At 48.8% G+C, this 13,240-nt stretch overlaps 1 protein-coding gene across 1 annotated transcript in view; it reads left to right on the top strand.

The window, feature by feature from the left end:
* AKT3 (AKT serine/threonine kinase 3) overlaps positions 1–13,205 on the top strand; it is a 309,710-nt gene extending 296,505 nt beyond the window's left edge. The window contains exons 13-14 of the mRNA XM_055323992.1: positions 2,398–2,500; positions 8,895–13,205. Of these exons, the coding sequence (XP_055179967.1) occupies positions 2,398–2,500; positions 8,895–8,980 (189 nt within the window). The 3' untranslated portion in view covers positions 8,981–13,205. The remainder of the gene's footprint in view (positions 1–2,397; positions 2,501–8,894) is intronic.
* The last annotated feature ends 35 nt before the right edge of the window (positions 13,206–13,240 follow it).

Here is a 13,240-nt window from a genome sequence, read left to right as displayed (position 1 = left end):
ATGTACATAAAAGTCCAGAAAATACAAACAAATCCATCGTGGCAGAAAACATGTCAGTAGTTGCCTGCCAGGGCATAGGAAGGAGGACAGCCCACAATAGGCTCATGAGAAAACAGACACTTCACCATCCTGGTTTGGGTGATGGTTTCATGGGTGTATACATATGTCAAAATGTGTCAAATTGTACACTCATAGCATGTACAGTTTGTTGCATATCAGTCATACCTCAGTAAAACTGTTCTTATAAGTCCTCACCATCACAGAGCTTAGGTTTTGTTGGAAGAAGGTATAATGGTGGTGGCAAGGAACAAATATATGTATGTTTTGCGCATGTCTGTGTGTGCACATGTAGGTGTGTTGAGTCAGATGTTGAAACTCCTGTGAAGGCAAAGGAAGGCAAAGTGTGAGGATGAGAGGTAGCGGGAGGGTGGCTGTCGGAGAGTGGGGTCAGGGAAGCCTTCTGGTGCATGGGGACTCCTGAACAGAGGCTAGCTTAAGCCTCCTGTAACCACTGGAAACTTTTAAGATCTGTTCCAGCTTTTGTTGAGTGTCAGCTACTCTCTCTCACTTAAAGGTTAGCACCTTTCCCCCAAACCTGAGGCAGATTTCTGGTTTTGCCCTCAGAAGGAAGCAGATGGGACGAGTGGGCAGAGGTAAGCACAGCCTACTCCACATGCCCAGAAGCCCACCTCTGCTAAAAAAAAAAAAAAAAAAGGATTTCTTGTGGTGAAGTTTTGACCGGAAGGATGAGGAAGAACCATTTGGGGGGCATTTGTAGGATGGGGACCCCAGCCAGAACCCCAGCCTCCAGTCTCCTGCAGGTAGAAGCAGTGACCTCTCCGTTTCCAAAGAGGAAACCCCCAAGTTGTCTGGTCCTGATCACCTTTGCTGTTCTTGTATGCTTGTGTGTGGTACACGTGAAATGCATGCCCTTGTGTCTTGAGTGGAAGAGGGAAGATTGCCATCAGCAGAGTGAATGTTTGCATGGCCCAGGCAGTGTCACAGAGCAGGGCCCACATGACAGGAGCTTGGCCCAGGTGAGGTCAGGGGAGTGGAAGGAGAGCCATGTTGTTCTGTTGAAGCCACTGCCCATCAGAAGTGGACCCTAAATAGGGTCATCCCCCAAAAAAGTGCCTGCTCCTAACAAAGACTTTAGAAGAGCTGTGTCCTTGGGCAGAGAGAAAGGATGATAAGAGGCCCAGAGATTAAAAATGCCTTGTTACATGTGCCATAAACCGAGATGCATGGTCCTTTATTCTAAAACATGCTTTTCCTTCTGCTCACTCCCTGGTTTTTTAAAACATAGTCTGTCTAGAGAATAATGTAAAGATTTTTGCCTTATTATTTAACATAAATTTGGTGACAAGAGTGGGAAAATGTATTGAGCCAAAGCCAGTTGTGTGTTTCTGTTTGTTTCAGTAAAATTTTTATAAAACATACAGATTTCGGTCTCTCTGTTTTCCGTATTTCTGTCTGCTTGGGAATTTCTTTCTACAAGCAGCATCTCCTGGTCAGCAGGGTACTCATGAGAGCATGGACTGGGACGCCAGGCCCTGGGACAGGACCCCCTCTGTGAACATTGAACCATAGACTCTCTGGCCAGAGCCATGAGATCTAGGAGTCCCATCCCTGCTTCTGCTCATCCCTGCTAGTGGAGGTCACAGAGGCTTGGGCTTCTGTGGCTTTCAGCAGCCCCAGACATCCCCTGCCCCGTACCCCCATGCCGGGTACAACTCTGAGGCAAATGCGTCCAGCCCTGTTCAGTCCTCAGAGCAGTTACTCTGACCCTCTTTTGGATCCTAGTCCCCTTTGAGAATTAGACGCAACCTTGGGACAAAAAGTTTACCCGTGGCTTCAGGGGCTCCCAAGACCCCTGTCCCAGAGCAGGGCAGGCATTAATGCCCGTCTCAAGTAAGCGGGTGTGGTTCTTTTCAAGTCCAGCACTTTGTGACCTAGAGAATAACTATCATTAAGTTGTGTTCTTCATAATAAACTGTTGGACCAGGCGTCAGGAAGGCAGACAGGATGAGTCATGCTTTCACTGCATGGGGAGAGCCTACATTTTGTCACCAGGGTTTGCATCCACATGCTTTGTGTATATGTGTGTGATTGGGGGGAAATTAGGACTTTGCAGTATCCTCTTTCCACCCTATTCTTTGGTTCTCATTTGTTCTATTTCACATAATCCCTCAAATTTTATACAGAACAACCAAGTACCTCCTGTTCTGTGCTCAGACTGTTGACTGGGAAGCCAAACGCCATGTCTCCTGTACGCAGTGACTCAGCGGTCTGGTCTCTGGCACCGCTGAGTTCATTATTTGCTCTCTGATTTTATCCTAGAAATGAATTTTCCTAAACTGAAATCTGTTAACAGTACTTTCTTTGTTCTGCTTGCAGCTTGTACCTCCTTTTAAGCCTCAAGTAACATCTGAGACAGATACCAGATATTTCGATGAAGAATTTACAGCGCAGACTATTACAATAACACCACCTGAAAAGTGTAAGTAAATTGAATGGGCAGTTGATAATATTCTGATAGAACAGAAGACAACAGCCGCTTTTTTGGTTGGATCTTTTCAAGATCAAATTCCACAGTGGCTTACTCCGTTCCACTTAAGAATATGGAGTTAGGAATGTGGAGGTATCAAAGACAGGTAGCTGAGAGAGAAGTTTTGGGGAGTAAGAAAAATTGTAGACTGGGAATTACAGACTAGCTTGTAGACAACATAGCCCTTCCTTACTGTTCTAATACATTCTTCCACCATCAGCCAGAAGGACCAGAAACTGACTCTTCCCGTGTTTGCCCTACAGTTTACCCACGTGCCCCCTTCTGGTCTCGTGCTTACTTAATAGTTTATAAAAATTACATTAAATTGAATCACCCTTTTTTAAAATTTAGCTTTGTCTTAATAATATTTGTGAAGACATAGTGTGCCAGTAATTTGTTGAAACATATAAATTAAATTACATGTCTATTAAAACAGTACATTCATGTACCACTTTTGTTCCACATATACTAGTGTGTACACACTTCGATAAATGTCCTAAATAAGGTATCAGATTTAACTAATAAACACTCTTGTACTGATAGAGGACTATGAATCTGTTATCATTAGCTTAGCAATGAGGATAAAATGGAGTTTCAGGGTCATATTTGGAAAGCCAAAGATTCCTTCAGGTCATACATCTTTTGGCTCCCAATCCCATTGTGTTAGCTCTTCTTTTCTTTTCTTTAGATCCCCTCCTACTTTTCTTCTCCCTTCTCTCCTTTGTCGAAGTACACCAGTACTTCCAGAGTAGCTAGAAGTACTGGTGTACACAGCGAGTATCGACGAGAGGGAAGGTGGACTCACGATGTCCTTCCAACCACGGATACGGTCACCTGATTGGATGTGGAAAGACAAACCAGGAGCCATCTTGGTCTAGAGTTTTCAACCCGTGGCCTGACAACAAAGGCCCGTGAACGCACCCTGAGATGAGAAATATGATTATGTCCGCATGTGTGCACTTTTCTTTCCTTAGACTTTCCAGAAGTTAAGGACCTCTTAACTTTCATTTTGGAAGAGAAGAAATTGAAACCCAGAGAGACACTGAGCTTCCCAGGTCGCACAGTTAGCATCAGCAGTAGCTGGGGTGGGATTCCCCAACATGGCCAAGCTGTGAACTATTAACGTGGAAGAGCTGCTCATGGCATATCCCCAGTGGGACGATGGGCCCCCATGCTGTGTTGTGTGCCATTGCTGACATTTTAGCATCCATCAGAGTAGAAGACAGTGTTGGAAAGCCTGTAGATTGGCGGGCAAGTAGCTCAGGGCTACAGGGGGCTCAGGCCTCAGCACAGTCTCCCTTGGCCCCAGGTGGACTGTGGGGGGTCTCGTCTCAAGTGCAAGGCAGACCAGGGAGGTCTGGAATGGCCCCTGAGGCTTTCCACTTCAGAGCATTTGCTCTGCCTCATCACTGGGATAGGACCTTAACTGTAATCAGACCCCACCATTCCCCTGCCCACCAGCCTCCAGTGGCTCAAACTCTGCACTCTCAATCCAAACTGCTCACACTGAAGTGCACAGCCCTGTCAGGTCCCTGCTCCTGCTCCACCTTGCCATGCACCCCACCCCCCTACCCCACCTGTGATGGGCCACCCCTTGAAGGCGCCGTGCCTTGCCTTGCCTCGGGTTGCGTGTCGCCCATTGTCTCTGCCTGTGGTGTTCTTTTCCCTGACATTTGCATGAACAGCTCTTACTCCCTCAGATCTCAGCTTAAATGTCACTTCGCCAGAGAGCTTTCTTTAACCTCCCAGCATCTAAAGAACTGTGCAGCCCATTGGCCAACGCCTCCCCCACCCCTTGATTCTGTACATTGACAACTTGCTGATCTTCTGGTTAACGTGTTTGTTTCTTTGTTTACGGTCTGTGCAACTCGGAGGCCATAACCCTGAGGAGAGGGGCTTGCTTTCCCATTCGCTGCTGGCCCCAGCTCCTTGCTGGGTATCTGGCCTGGCGTCGGTAGTCAGCAAATATGTAGGAAGCGAAGGAATAAACACGTTATGGCAAGGGCCTGTGGTTTCCCGGCCCGGAGGAAGCCCAGTCTTTACAGATGGCACTCTTGCCGGGATTTTGTGCTTCAACTTCCCTCCCTGCATGACGCCACAGTGGCACTGAGAGGGTGAGGTCCCTCAGCCTCGGCCTTTTGGAGGCTGCTCTCTTTGGTAGTAGAGCTATGACATTTGTGGAGTCGTTTAAGACACCTAAACATGTGGTCTCTGGAGTCACAGGGATAGGAAGGCTCCGCAAATGCAGAGCCAGAGCACATAGTTGCTTGAGAAGGGTAGGAGTCCCATCCTCATGTGGAAGAGAGCCTAGAGGCTGAGTCTTAAGGAAAAGGAGCTGAAGAGGTGAAGAGAGCCCGGTGGAGTGACCGTATCCCGTATCACACCTGGCCCTGCCACTCCCTCCCTGGAAAGGGGGTGCAAGGCTGGGTAGTGTCCCCGAGACCTAGCTGTGCCTGGGAAGCCATCCCCCTGAGAAAGTACCCGGAGTTGGACAGCTTCGAAGAACCCTAGTTTTGGTTTTATTGAAGTGCCGGGTGAACCAGTCTGGAGCATTCTTTGTTCTGGACACACTGCCTGAAGCGTGAGGCTGAGTCCAGAATGACGAACACCTTACAGATGAGAGTGGGTGCAAATCTGGGGTCAGGGGACAACTGATAGATACCAGTAGAGCAGCATCCACATCCGTGACTATGGATGAGTTCAGTCTAAAGCTCTGCAGTGTCCGCTGCCCTGGCCGTCAGGACTCACTGGATTCCAGAGCCCTGGCTGTCAAGATCCAGATCCCTTCAAGGGTCACCTTGCCTGCCTTCCCCTCACTCCAGACTCCCACAGCACTTGTCCCCCTGAGAATATGTCATTAACAGGCACACTGTGGCTTTGTTTCCAGAACTTATAAAATGAGACAGAGATGTTAAAAAGTGTCTTAAGTCACCCAGCAGGGTTTCTAGAATATCACCTGAACCTGGCATTTCAGCTTCTCTATCAGTAAAAGAATGGCACATCATGATAGAATGTTTCATTGCTAACAGCAGGCTGTTCTTGAGAGACTCTACATCATTGTAGACTCAGGGAGCGCTCTATATGCCCAGTGACTCTGGGTTCTGGACTGAGACAGGGATCAGCAGGAGGCTCACACATTGGAGTCCCTCACATCGTGGGTTCCAGAATCCACCTGCTGTGGAGGCCTGTGAACCTGTGGCTGTTGCAGGCATCTGACCCCGGAAACTCGAGTCCAGCAGCAGCACCCTGTGTCTGTTGGATTTCCCGGCTCAGGGCCTCGGCAGAGGGAGCAGGTGACAGCACCCGGAAGGACCCCCCCCCACCCACCCACCCCTACCCCTGCCTTGGGCAAGGTCGGAGAGCTGTAGCTCCTGGGTTGCCCCGGGCACAGGGGCCAGGTCTTCAGTGGGATGGTCACTGGAAGGATCCTAGATCTCCTCAAGAGGTAGATCAAAGGGGATTCAAGGAAACCTCAGCCTATGATTACTTGTAACAAAATCTTCTCGCAGCTTTGAGGGGTGTTGCTGGCGAGTGGCCCTGCAGCCGCTAGAGCATGAAGGTTTGTTTGTTCATCAGAGCCCTCCGTGGTACTCTTAGTGACTGCTGTTTTCCCACTTGCCACCTGGCTTTTAGGACAGAGTAGAGTTACTTTTTAGGACAAATCAGCAGTTAGACGGCCAAGTGTTTCTTGCCTACAAACAGCTGCGGTCACATGCCAGATTGTTCTCACTGGTGTTAATTGAACAGATTTTGGAATGTGTCGTCTTGCATTCTGTCCCTTAATGGTCCTCTGCCTTCCTCTTATGAGAAAAGAGGATTTCTTTGAGATCGAGTAGCTCTTAATGCATGTAATTACATTTGCTGAACACTGTAAGGAAATTAGGCTCCTTGGGCCGTGGATTCTGATGTGGGATGGGGAGTCGATCCCTGCTTTCTGGTTTCAGACGTGTCTTGTGTTTTTAGCATGGCTCCCGTATGTCATCAGCATCGCAGGAACACGTTTGTAGCTGTTGGGGGGTGTGACAGTCTCTGACTGGGGCAGTTTGCTGCCCCTCCCTCCACAGCCCCCCACCTGTGGGCACAGGGCACCCCCCCCAACAGGATCAGATACTGGCCCCTTGCTGTGACTGAGCAGGAGGAAGCCGAAGCGAGTGGTGTAATCAGGCTTTAAAGAACCTCAGGGTGTGGGCTCTTGCTTGCTCATCTGTGAGGCTGAGATTTCTTTATGTTTGGAAACGTGATTTGTTTGTTACCAGAGTGACAGAATGAAGACTCTCTTAATTCTCAGCTGACGTGCAGCCTAGAGCACTAGATGCTCCTCCTCAGACTGGAAGCCCAGTGCCTCCCGTGGAGTGTGGAGGGCCTGCTGACCAGGGCCAGGCCTGGGGCCACCCAGGGAGCTAAGGCTGTGTGGGCCCCAGCCTCCCACACGGGTGGTCTGGGGCCCTGTGCACATTCACTGCGCAGAAACACGCAGCCAAACAAAGCTGTTAGTGGGGAAACTGTTTCTTTGAAATGTGATTGGCATATGTCAGAATGTGAACATGAAGCTTTCAGCTGCCTTTTCTCTAGTTTTTATTCTTTGTGACTCAACACCAGAAAGTGCATACTGCCTTTCGTGCAGCCAAAAATACTGTGGAAGGTATTTGATCTGAGTGATGCATGTGGTTTGCTTGGGAACCTAACCAGTATTTGATAAGGAGGCAGAGATCAGTGGTCTACACGGAGCAGGGATTCCCAAATCCTCTTCATGGATTGGTTCCCACCTAATCCAGTGATATTTTCTAGTACATTCGAGGCCACAAATTTTGGTTAGCAGCTTGACCCCATTTCTAGAGCCTTCTGTATTCAGAATAGAATACTGAAGAGAAGGACAGTGAGAAAAGAGCGCAAACATTTGCTCTCCAGAGGAATGCATGTCCTCAGGGAGTATAGAGTATTATCCTTGTGTGATAGGGTTGGTGCCCCCCATACAACGGCCTGTGTGCTGATGTGACATCCATGCTCCTGGAGAGGCTAGAAAGTTTAAAGAATTGACACTGTGCTCCCTATAGGGATCTGAGGAAGTAGAATTATTTTGCTTGAGGAAAAGGTTAGGTGTTTGAACCCCTCTTCTGGTGCTTCCCCCGTGGGACAGCATCTGACCCCATGCAACTGGAGGAAAGCAGGAGAGGCTTCGTAGGCACCTCCTGCATAGATGGGGAGCCCTGAGGGTGGCCGGACTTGGCCCAGTGCCTGGAGCAGGTACACAGGAGATGGTATGGCCGGGGTGACCAAATATGTGACCACATACAAGGAAGAGCTTCCTGGCTGTGCAGGACTTTAATCACTAGGAACATTACAAGAAGGGCTTCGGGCTGGGGATCATCTGAGATCTTTCAAATACAGGAAGGCAGGGAAGGTGAAAGGGGCAGCCCAAGTGAAAGCAGCTTCCTTCCAGGCCTTCATGTCTCTGCCCACTTTTGGTTTCCGGCAGAGCTAGTGTTAGATGCTGACATCTCACCCTCTTTGTCTTACTCTCTTCAGTCTGGTTTAAAGTTGCATCTTACAGGACACCTGGGTGGCTCAGGCAGTGAAGTGTCTACCTTTGGCTCAGGTCATGATATCAATGTCCTGGGAGCAAGTCCCGGTCCCGTGTCAGGCTCCCTGCTCAGCAGGGAGTCTACTTCTCCCTCTGCCCTTCCCCTGCTTGTGTGCACGCACTTTCTTTCTCTCTCCCCCCCTCTCTCTACCTCTCACATAAATAAATAAAATCTTAAAAAAAAAATTATGTTGCATCTTAGGGAACCTGGAAATGGTGACCAAAGGCAGGTATGAGATGGAGAGTAAATAATGTCAATAGTGTCAGATCAAGGATGCATACAAAGCTTGATTTCACAGTCATACCTAAAGCATCCCCCCCCCCCCCCAAAAAAAAATAAACCACACATTTGAAGGTGTTGGGACCAGATGCCAGACGGATACTTCTGGTGCCTTAGGACTGACTGGCTTCTGTAAATGTTGACGTGTAGTTTCATGAAATTGAAGGTTACTGAAGATTATTCGCTCCATCTTATTTTTAAAAATCTGGTTTTCTTCGATAGTAGTTCCTTATAGTGTCTTGAATCTTAAGATGTTCATGGCTTGAAGGAGACGATGTGATGGTGGTATTTCTTCACAGATGGTGTGCTTAAAAGGGAGATCGTTTGGGGAGTTAGTTTAATTCCTCCGTGTTGTGTTAAGAGCCATGAGTTTGTAGGAACTTGCCGTTGTTGATGTTCATTGTGCTAGAAGTTAGAACCACATAGACCAGTGATACCATTGCAAAGAGTAACCATGACGTTAAGTGGCCACTCTCTGCCCGCAGATGACGAGGATGGTATGGACTGCGTGGACAACGAGCGGCGGCCGCACTTCCCTCAGTTCTCCTACTCCGCCAGCGGCCGGGAGTAAGGCCCTCGTTCTGCTCCTTCACTGTCATCCCAGATTTCTTCCTGAAGATGATTCCTGGACATCACAGCAGTCGTAGCTCTTACAAAGCAGGAGCGCCTCCAGACACCCCAGCCCACTCTCACCCCCACAAGAACACACATGTACGCAAACACACTTGTTTGTTTTTGCATGAAATTGTATCTCCGTCTACGGTCTCATGCTGCTGCTGCTACTGTCTTACTATTCTAGCAACTTTAAGAGGTAATTTTACAATCTTTGGAAGTCATGAGCCCACCATTGTTCATTTGTGCACCAGTTGTCATCTTTCGATTTTTTAGTTTTTGTTTTTCCCTAACAGTGAAGGCTAAATGAGATACACTGATTCTAGGTACATTTTTTAACTTTCTAGAAGATAAATCAAAAACTAATTAGACTAAGAAGATTTAGTTTATAATTCAGAACAAACAATTGTGGCAGGGTGGTGATGTGCATATGCAGAATTTTATTTAGGAAGGCACAGGAGATCAGTGCGTACCATGGGGATCTCGCACCCAGACCTGGCCGGAATCCATAGGGAAGCATCTGAGAGAAGGACCGAACAACTGTTGAGCTAGAGCGATAGATACACACGTAGTCCCTGTTGGACACTGCTGAGGAAGCCCGCTATTCCACCTGGACATCCAGATTTCACGGGTGGTCGTTGGCAAGATGAACACTGTTCTTCCAGGGAAGGAGGCATATGCACAGCAGAGGCAAGGTCGCTTACAGGCTCTATGACACGATTTGCACCAGAGAGCATTTTTCCCCCCCTGTGCTTGGAAACCTTTTTCCCTTCTTGATATTTATCACCTCTGATGGCTGAAGAATGTAGACAGGTATAATGATCCTGCTTTTCACCAAAATTTGTACACCAAGGTAAACAGGTGTTTGCCTTATTTGTTTTAAGTTTTGACTTTCAGTTCTTCGTGGATTAGCTTTTTCTCGGATGTTAAACCTTTGAATGTCCTTTTATGATTTTGTTTATATTGCAGTAGTATTTATTTCTTAGTGAAGAAAAATTGTGTGTCATGTTAGCAAATGCAGCTCCAACTTACATGAACTAGACTCACTGCAGTTTATTTTGACCCATGTGCAAGGAATGTACACGCCAATGAGAATCATGCACTTTTTCTCCTTTGTAACAAAATCTGATGAGGCTCTGAAATTGTACATATTGGTTAGAATTGGGCTCTGGGAGAAGAGATGCTGGCACTGAACCCCTTGGTGCTCAAAGTGAGAAAATCCCCAGGTCTCCGTGCTGAGGGGTTAAGGAGATGGAAGGATGTTGCTGTTGCTCGTTTGAGATGGAAATGCTCTGACGGCCTGGTGACACGGGGCCGTGAAGGAAACAGAATCTGCGTGACCGTGACAAATGCACCGTACTTGGCAAAATGCGCACATCTCGAGTATTCAGAGTAGGCAGTAAGGGATAAGAACCTGGTGTGTTTATTCCGATCATGGTACATTTATCACTGATTTAAGCCATCAGGGAGAAAACAAAACAACACACAAAAAGAACACCTCCAACTTTTCTTTTTCTGTATATACTCATGTCCCCAGATTCCAACATTTCTCACTGAAAGGGGACATGTATGCAAACCTCATCTTTCTCCTTCATTAATGATGATCTTCAGATTAAACCCTTTGGTGCTAGGAGCTGACATTTTCCAAAGCAGCCTATGAAGTCCAGGGGCCAGGGCCGTGGCTGCGATCCTGGAGAAGGATGTGGTCACCCGATCTGACAGCTCCCCGTGGAGGACGGCAGCGTGACGTGGGATCACTGTTGTCAGAGGAGCAAGTGACTTTCTGAGGAGGATGAATCCCATTCATATGCAGATGTCTTAGCCTCGGACGCTGGAGTGTGGATCTGTAGACGAGACACCACTGCTGGCGGTGGGCAGGCCACTGGGACTGACGGGGGTCAAAGGGCATTTTACTAAGGCAGCTAAGACATATTCAGACATAGGTTTTATCCTAATTTTTCATCTTCCTACCTGAGTGAAGTTCATCCTTAGCATGGAGTAGGAAGTTACAGGAAATGGTAGTTCATTCTTACTTACACATGTAGCTTCACTTCTTCCCCCTTGGAATTCTGTTGACTGTCTCACCTGGACCAGAGAGTAGCCTAGAAGGTGTGTCCCGTAAGTCGTCTCGCATCGTCAGGGCTGAGGGGCGCGGGTGCGAGGCCGAGCGGGCGGCTGAGGCGCCCGGTCCTGCGGAGCCGCAGACCCTCTCGGCCCTTGGAGGGGGAGGCGACCCCGTACACCAAGCACTTCCGTAGCTTCCCCCCCTCAGGGGACTTCCGTGACCTTGGCCAAGGACGCCTCCTGAGGACGGGTGACCGCTGGCCGGCCGCGAGCCGGGCTCGCTCCCTCGGGCCGCGGGCGTCTCCGTGGCTTCCAGGCGCAGCCTCCGCTTGGCGCTCGCGCCCGGGGGAGAGGGGGGGAGGGAGGGCGGGAAAGCTGACGCGTGCGTGAGAGTGCGTGCGTACGCACGCGAGTACGTGCGTGTGCGTGTGCGTGCCCGTGCGTGGAGGTCCCGCGCCGCCCCGCCCCGCCCGACTCCCCCGGCGCCTGCCCTCTCGCGTCCGCGCCGCCATCGGGGGACGGGCCGTGTCCGCTTGGGTCGCTGGCAGGCTGCTCCCGGCTTTGCTTTCTACACTCGCTCCGTAGCGTCAGTCCAGTATTGTTTGCAGCGCCCGGTCCTGGTTCCGGCTTCTTCCCGCTGACTGTTCTTGCAGGGGCCCCTCGCTTCTCCTCGAGGGCAGGAGGGAGGGCCGCCCCACTAACTGCAGGGTCTCCGTATTACACCTCAACGTACACACTTTGCTGCTACTGTTCGTACTGTCTACAGTAGAATCTCCTTATCTTGCTCCTGGTAGTGCGTTACAGGCAAGCATGAAATGTAAAGTATTTATTTAAATAAAAAGAAAACCTCTAAATTGGTAATTGAATTACCTCCCTGTAGCTTTATAGTTTGTGACATTTCTTGACCTTGCTAGTTCTTTCATTAGATCCGCGCAAGATCTAGTCATCTGGTTAAGGATTTTAAGCAGACGCAACTATGAACCCAAGAAAAACTGTATTACTATTATTGTCGGTCATACTAAAACTGTTCATTTCTTTAAGCATATGACCCACAAGGATGTGAAATAACTACAAGAAACTGTTTTTGTACACTGTACATCCTTAGTATTTTTACACGTATATGATAGGGATGCACATTATTTTCCTTCGTACAGACGGCTTAAATAAAGCACTATGTCAATCTGCTACTTCTCTGTTTATTGTTGTTGGACGTGGTTCTGTAGTCTCAGAAAATGGAATATTATTCTTTTCTGGAAAAAAAAAGGATTCTTAATAGCTCCAGCTGGTATTAACCCCCCCCCAAAGTGTGCAGGAGAATGACGTCCGTCTCTCCTAGCCCAGGTCACACACAGGATGGCTGCGCTCCTACTTCACTAAGATGGCAGTAGTGCGGTTGTGCCAACGTGGACGAGGGGCCCCGCTTCTGACGGGGAGGTGCCGACGGCTCCGCGACAGTTCTGGGGCAGGAAGAAGGTCTCCTCCTAACTTCCCACCAGGCGGCTCGGGCCGGGACGCTTCAGGAGTGTCGCTCCTCGGTAGTTGAGTCTTCCTGAGGACGTTACCCATGTGGCTCTGCAAACTTCTTCCTCAGAGTGTGTGTTGGCAAATGAACAAACTTAGTCGTGGGTGAGAGGTGGGTAGGGCGGCTGGCGTACAGCCTGATCATCTAGACTTGTTTTGGATGGGGACTTTTTCTGATTTTACCTCATAAACCTACTCTTGTACAGACTTGGCTTTGCTCATGTGACTAATTGGCTTTGGGACCAAAGTCAGGCAGGCACGCATGCGTATGTCGCACGCCGAATCTGAGGGCATTCTTCCATGTGCTCTTACCGCACAACCACCGGGATGGACAGATCCAGGAGGCTAACATAAAGTGACCTCTACAATTCTTTAAGGGTGCTATTTGTAGAATATCGTGTGATTTACTTACTGTAGTCCTAAAACAATTAGGGACGACTAACCGCTCTTACGTGACAACCTTGATGTCTAGCACGTTAGAGCAAATCAAACACTGAATCCAGATAGAAGTTCTGCTCTCTCAGGCTGGAACCTTTTCCATGCTCCAGAGACTTGAGAACAGGTCTTTGCGTGTGTATCATCCCAGCGCCTCCAAAGCCTAATCTCGGCCCTTCCCGAGAGGCCACAGGGGGCC

This window comes from Nyctereutes procyonoides, unplaced genomic scaffold (assembly GCF_905146905.1).
Source record: "Nyctereutes procyonoides isolate TBG_1078 unplaced genomic scaffold, NYPRO_anot_genome, whole genome shotgun sequence".
In the NCBI taxonomy this organism is placed as follows: domain Eukaryota; kingdom Metazoa; phylum Chordata; class Mammalia; order Carnivora; family Canidae; genus Nyctereutes; species Nyctereutes procyonoides.
Note: the sequence above shows the minus strand (reverse complement) of the source record. Positions and strands in the feature narration are given on the sequence as shown.